Source organism: Oncorhynchus gorbuscha, linkage group LG10 (assembly GCF_021184085.1).
Source record: "Oncorhynchus gorbuscha isolate QuinsamMale2020 ecotype Even-year linkage group LG10, OgorEven_v1.0, whole genome shotgun sequence".
Classification (NCBI taxonomy): Eukaryota; Metazoa; Chordata; class Actinopteri; order Salmoniformes; family Salmonidae; genus Oncorhynchus; species Oncorhynchus gorbuscha.
The window spans coordinates 73,086,178-73,093,598 of NC_060182.1; the positions used below are offsets into that span (position 1 = coordinate 73,086,178).

At 41.6% G+C, this 7,421-nt stretch overlaps 1 protein-coding gene across 4 annotated transcripts in view; it reads left to right on the top strand.

Annotated features, from left to right (window-relative positions):
- The first annotated feature begins 612 nt into the window (after positions 1-612).
- LOC124046524 (hypoxia-inducible factor 1-alpha-like) overlaps positions 613-7,421 on the top strand; it is a 39,069-nt gene continuing 32,260 nt past the window's right edge. For 2 of the 4 annotated variants that reach the window (XM_046366975.1, XM_046366974.1), the window contains exon 1: positions 615-1,043. In XM_046366975.1, coding sequence (XP_046222931.1) covers positions 1,015-1,043 — 29 coding nt within the window. In that variant the 5' untranslated portion in view covers positions 615-1,014. Of the gene's footprint in view, positions 1,044-7,421 lie in introns of all 4 variants that reach the window. The other 2 variants (XM_046366976.1, XM_046366973.1) reach the window with 2 other exon arrangements.

A 7,421-nucleotide genomic window follows, 5' to 3' on the forward strand; every position in this document is an offset into this window, starting at 1 on the left:
TGTGAACAGGCAACAACACAGAGTTACACATGGAGTAAACAACAAGTATAAAATGTTAGCTGATTCCAGACCTGTAGTAATTGCTCATCTCTCTGGGGGGAGATAAGCAAATTACAACCCATATTTATGTTAATTTGTTTTCCCTTTTATACTTTATCTATTTGCACATCGTTACAACACTGTATATAGACATAATATGACATTTGAAATGTCGTTATTCTTTTGGAACTTCTGTGAGTGTAATGCTAATTTTTATTGTTTTATTGAACTTGTATTTATTATCTACTTCACTTGCTTTGGCAATGTTAACATATGTTTCCCATGTCAATAAATCCCTTAAATGTAATTGAAATTTAATTGTTAAACAGCTGATCACCTAGCCACAGAGTTTCTAAACCCAGAGGAGCGACATCGTGAGACTTCCGGGAACCAGGCCGGGGTTTGAGAAGTCAATGAAAGAAGTGAAAAATTATTCGTTAGTTGCTCGTTTTCTCGAATTCTAAAGGCACAACCTAGATTCGAGACAATGTCTTAAGTAGTTAAACATGTTATTACTCCAACCTCGTGATAGTGACAAACAGCCACGTTTTCATTTTCGTCAAAATGAATTGACGGCCTGCACATGCGCACGAGACGACCATTAGACCCGTAATGACATGTTTCTACGCATGAATTTAGCTTGCCAACAAGTGTGATCGGGGATTTCTTTTGGAGAAGCAGTTTCTACCTTTCTTACTGTACGGTGTTTGACCTAGCTGCAACGTTGTTCCAAGCAACCGCTAGCGTGGCACCTCATGCCATTTCGAAGGAATTAAAACACATTCTTCTTCACTCATGTTTTGACTTCAGCGATGGAGGCTTGACCTCTCCTGATTTGCATTTATCAACCATTTCTGGAAACAAATTACGGATTTAATTTGAATTAGCTACGTGAATTTTCGCTTGTTTTCGTACGGGCCCGAAACACAGTTTATCTTCTTGGCTGAGGCTCAAAATAAGTCCGTCGTCATTAAAATGAACACAGTTGTCCCAGAAAAGAAAAGGTACGTTCGCCTCTAGTAATCTAGCCGATTAACTAGCTGTAATGTGTTGTTTCGTATGGCTTGGTTTAGATTTTGACGTGTTTGCGTAACTAGTTAGCTAGCCTAGCCAGCTACAGTAAATGTTAGAGACGACTCGATATTTTAATTTCTAGAACTAACGTTAGCTAGCTAGGCGGTTAACTACTAAACTAACTACATAGCTAGCTAACTGTTTCAATAAGGCTACCGTAAATAGGTGGCATTGACAGCCAGTGTGTTAAAAGGTCGCGAGATATGGGTCTACTTGCTGTCACTTGACTTGCCCGAATGATAGTGAGAGCTTGTTTTGAGGTGCTGAATACAGATTGTGAACGTTTTGAGGAATTGTTGAAACGTGTCTGAGGTTTTCAAATGTTTAGAAAGAAAGCCAGGTATGTCAACTCCATTCTATTGTCTCCCATTTTCTGGCCTTCATTGTAAAGGTGTTGAAATGTATTGTTAGTGGTTGCTCGTATAATACGCAGATATGAATTAAAACTGTTTGGCGCCTCTATAATTGAGATGGTTTCGTTGCCATAGGCCAATGTCGTGGTATTAGTGTGAACCAAGGTAGGCTGTTCTATGGGAGGCTGCTACTTTTGTTGTTACAGTGTAACATTTTATGGGACTATGTGGGCAGAATTTAGATATTTATACTAATGTAGGTTGAGGTTTGCCTCAGTGGTGGAGCTTTTATTTGTTACCAAATACCTTACTTAAAACTGCTGAAATGAATCTAACGTAGTGCTTTGCGCTCTATGCCTACTTTCACAACAATTTCACACTGCTTTGTCCGCAGGTTCTAAAACCAAAACAGAAATCAAAACCATTGCATAAAGTATCAAGCTTATTTTAATGTTATAGTGTTTGCCATTCCATGGATTGCTGTGACCTTGTTATTTCTGTATCACGTCTTAATCACTGAGAGCCTGACGTCAGTGGGAGTTCCTGGCATAAAGTGTTTGGCAATTCACTAGTTGCCAGGAAATGCCTTTAATTGACACTTTCTTTGTGCATAAGCCAAATTTAAGTAAAAAGTCTGTCCACTGAACAAAACATCTATTTAAGTTAGCATTTTTGTGTGCAACTATGGGTCTTTCATGATCCATGGGCTTTTTGCACAGCTGTGGTCTTAAATATATTTTCTGGCATAGGGCTAGCTTCAAGGCGCTGACAAACAGCTAGCGGCGACAGGGTGTTAGACTTGTTAGTCAAACACTCCGACTTGTCTCTTAGTCACGTTGTGCTTATATATATATATATATATAATATATATATATATATATATATATATATATATATATATATATATATATATATATATATATATATATATATATATATATATATATAATGTGTGTATGTGTGCTTTTAAAACATGTGTATGTGCTTTTTAAATATTTGTATGTGCATTGGTAAAGTATTCAGACCCCTTGACTTTTTCCACATTTTGTTACATTACAACCTTATTCTAAAATGTATTCAATTAATGGTTTTCCTCATACTATGTTGTGACATTTTGTATATGCATCTCTTCGTGAGGAACAAGTTTTCCATAAGGGCCTATAAGCTTGTCCCATTACATACTGTGAGGGAAGAAATACCCATAGTAAAAAAAAAAATCTACTGACATCCTGTACAGGTCTGGAAAGATACATCCGTTATTTCAGAATCTGGATGATTCAGAATCCATTGAAGAGCTTGAACGATTAATTGACGAGAGATACTTATGAGCTCGAAGAAACATGTTTCTGGTTTAGGGGGATTCAAGCACTGTTAAGGACAACAAACCCAATCAACAAACCAAAGCCAAGTTGTCCAGGCAGTATCAACGATGGCACCAAACCATCCCCAAACAAGAGGGAGTGTGTGGGGAGGTTCACTGATATGGATATTCACTTGTTAAACTTGATATCTTGTATATAAACTCAGCAAAAAAAGAAACGTCCTCTCACTATAAACTGCGTTTATTTTCAGAAAACTTGACGAGCAAATATTTGTATGAACATAAGATTCAACAACTGAGACAAACTGAACAAGTTCCACAGAACAGAAATGGAATAATGTGTCCATGAACAAAATGGGGGTCAAAAGTAACAGTCAGTATCTGGTGTGGCCACCAGCTGCATTAAGTACTGCAGTGCATCTCCTCCTCATGGACTGCACCAGATTTGCCAGTTCTTGCTGTGAGATGTTACCCCACTCTTCCACCAAGGCACCTGCAAGTTCCTGGACATTTCTGGGGGGAATGGCCCTCGCCTTCACCAACAGGTCCCAGACGTGCTCAATGGGATTGAGATCTGGGCTCTTCGCTGGCCATGGCAGAACACTGACATTCCTGTCTTGCAGGACACCTACCTCCCATCTGTAGTGTGGAGGGGCTGACGCACCATTAAGACAGCCGCACGAGAATCCTGTCTTCTGTAGCTGCCTTTGTTTGGACTGCACATAACTCACGTTGTAGAGTTTGTGGTCCAGCTGAAACCAGGACTTTTCAGCTAAAGGGTTTTCAGACATTCCCTGTATTCTCTGTGCATAAGCCATATTTGTCTGTCACATCACAATAGATTCCAATACATAGCACAGAGATACGCTTAGATTTTATTTTACCTTCATGTGGCCAGATTTTCCATGGGTGAAGACCTAGATATTCATTTATTTTTATCTGCTTCACTTAGCAGTGGTTGGTTGGTTGAAAGCAATGATTATTGAAAGATATTGCTCTGGGCTAGGGTAAGTGACCAGGAAGGTCTCTGTAGCGGAGGGTGAGAAGTGTGATGGCACTATGCAGAACTGGTTGCATTACACAGAGAACCAGAGGACCACAAACTCAGACCCCAGAGAGGCAGACCTCATGTGGTCTGGGAGATCTGACTGAGCATAGTGTAAATATTTGGCCCCCGCTGACTGAGCTCCTGACCTGCACAGTCAGTCTGTCAGCTTGGTAAAGAGACACAGACTGCTACCTACTGACTGCCTGTCTGTCAGTTTGACTTCAGGTTGAGGTATTACATTGGTTATTCTCATCATGCATGCACGTGATGCAAAACCTGCTGACACATTCACTGAGCATGTAAAATATTTGGGTTGCAAAACTGACCATCTAGGCTACTCATTTGTGTGTAGACATGATGTACATTGAGGTGGATCAGTTTCTGTCATTAACTGTTAGGAGGGACTTTCTGTACTCAAAACAATGTTAGGAAATGTGCTAATCTATATAGGCTAGTAGTAAATTTATATATTTTTAAATTATGTTCAATTAGCTAGCTGAAGCATTTTCCTGATTTTTACAGACAGTCTCAAATAATATAATTATGTGACTCTTAACTCCATAACAGATAAATTGCAATTATGTTTCCGGGGGGGGGGGGGGTTTATTTTCTGCCGTCTATTTTCATGGTGAGCGTTGCACACTTTTTGGATTTACGCTGTTGTCTGTAGGGTTAAGACCACAACTCAGCAGCAGCCTCTGGTATGCATTGGTGTCATTGCATTGACTTGTCTACAATCTCTACATGCTTCAATACATATGGACAAGACTGACAATAAGCCATGCATGTGTTCACATCACGTGGGAGATGTATAAACAGTACCAGTCAAAAGTTTGGACACCACCTCATTCCAAGTTTTTTCTTTATTTTTACTATTTTCTACATTGTAGATTAATAGTGGAGACATCAAAACTATTAAATAACACATGTAGTAACCATTAAAGTGTTAAACAAATCAAATATATTTCAGATTGTTCAAAGTAGCCACCCTTTGCCTTGATGAAAGCTTTGCAAAGTCTTGGCATTCTCTCAACCAGCTTCATGAGGTAGTCACCTGGAATGCATTTCAATTAACAGGTGTGCCTTGTTTATTTGTAGAATTTATTTTCTTAATACGTTTGAGCCAATCAGTTGTGTTGTGACAAGGTAGGGATGGTATACAGAAGATAGCCCTCTGTGGTAAAAGACCAAGTCCATATTATGGCAAGAACAGCTCAAATAAGCAAATAGAAATGACAGTCCATCATTACATAGGGTCATGAAGGTCAGACAATACGGAAAATGTCAAGAACTTTTAAAGTTTCTTCAAGTGCAGTCGTAAAAACCATGATGAAGCTGGCTCTCCACGCCACAGGAATGGAAGACCCAGAGTTTGATGATCCAAAATGTGAGATTTTTGGTTCCAACCGCCATGTCTTTGTGAGACGCAGAGTAGGTGAACGGATGATCTCATGTGTGGTTCCCACCATGAAGCAGGTGTTGGGGTGCTTTGCTGGTGACACTGTCTGTGATTTCTTTAGAATTCAAGGCACACTTCATGGCTACTACAGAATTCTGCAGCGATATGCCATCCCATCTGGTATGTGCTTTGTGGGACTATCAGTTGTTTTTCAACAGGACAATGACCCAACACACCTCCTGGCTGTGTAAGGGCTATTTGACCAAGAAGGAGAGTGATGGATTGCTGCATCATATGACCTGGCCTGTACAATTACCTGACCTCAACCCTACTGAGATCGTTTGGGATTAGTTGGACTGCAGAATGAAGGAAAAGCAGCCAACAATTTCTCAGCTTGTGTGGGAACTCCTTCAAGACTGTTGGAAAGCCTCCCAGGTGAAGCTGGTTGAAAGAATGACGAGTGTGCGAAGCTGTCATCAAGGCAAAGGGTGGCTACTTTGAAGAATCTCAAATATATCATATATTTTGATTTGTTTATCATTTCTTTGGTTACTGCATGATTCCATATGTGTTATTTTATAGTTTTGATGTCTTCACTATTATTCTACAATGTAAAAATAAAGAAAAACCCTTGAATGAGTAGGTGTGTCCAAACTTTTGACTGGTACTGTGTGTATATACACTGCTCAAAAAATTAAGGGAACACTAAAATAACACATCCTAGATCTGAATGAATGAAATATTCTTATTAAATACTTTTTTCTTAACATAGTTGAATGTGCTGACAACAAAATCACACAAATTATCAATGGAAATCAAATTTATCAACCAATGGAGGTCTGGATTTGGAGTCACACAAAATTAAAGTGGAAAACTACACTACAGGCTGATCCAACTTTGATGTAATGTCCTTAAAACAAGTCAAAATGAGGCTCAGTAGTGTGTGTGGCCTCCACGTGCCCGTATGACCTCCCTACAATGCCTGGGCATGCTCCTGATGAGGTGGCGGATGGTCTCCCTGGGGGATCTCGTCCCAGACCTGGACTAAAGCATCCGCCAACTCCTGGACAGTCTGTGGTGCAATGTTGGAGGATGGAGCGAGACATGATGTCCCAGATGTGCTCAATTTGGATTCAGGTCTGGGGAACAGGCGGGCCAATCCATAGCATCAATGCCTTCCTCTTGCAGGAACTGCTGACACACTCCAGCCACATGAGGTCTAACATTGTCTTGCATTAGGAGGAACCCAGGGCCAACCGCACCAGCATATGGTCTCACAAGGAGTCTGAGGATCTCATCTCGGTACCTAATGGCAGTCAGGCTACCTCTGGCGAGCACATGGAGGGCTGTGCGGCCCCCCAAAGAAATGCCACTCCACACCATGACTGACCCACCGCCAAACCAGTCATGCTGGAGATGTTGCAGGCAGCAGAACGTTCTCCACGTCGTCTCCAGACTGTCACGTCTGTCACATGTGCTCAGTGTGAACCTGCTTTCATCTGTGAAGAGCACAGGGCGCCAGTGGCGAATTTGCCAATCTTGGTGTTCTCTGGCAAATGCCAAACGTCCTGCACGGTGTTGGGCTGTAAGCACAACCCCCACCTGTGGATGTCGGGCCCTCATACCACCCGTTTGAGCAGACACATGCACATTTGTGGCCTGCTGGAGGGCTCTGGCAGTGCACCTCTTGCTCCTCCTTGCACAAAGACGGAGGTAGCGGTCCTGCTGCTGGGTTGTTGCTCTCCTACGGCCTCCGCCACATCTCCTGATGTACTGGCCTGTCTCCTGGTAGCGCCTCCATGCTCTGGACACTACGCTGACAGACACAGAAAACCTTCTTGCCACAGCTCGCATTGATGTCCCATCCTGGATGAGCTGCACTACCTGAGCCACTTGTGTTGTTGTAGACTCCGTCTCATGCTACCACTAGAGTGAAAGCACCGCCAGCGTTCAAAAGTGACCGAAACATCAGCCAGGAAGCATAGGAACTGAGAAGTGGTCTGTGGTCACCACCTGCAGAACCACTCCTTTATTGGGGGTGTCTTGCTAATTGCCTATAATTTCCACCTGTTATCTATTCCATTTGCACAACAGCATGTAGAATTTGTCAATCAGTGTTGCTTCCTAAGTGGACAGTTTGATTTCACAGAAGTGTGATTGACTTGGAGTTACATTGTGTTGTTTTAA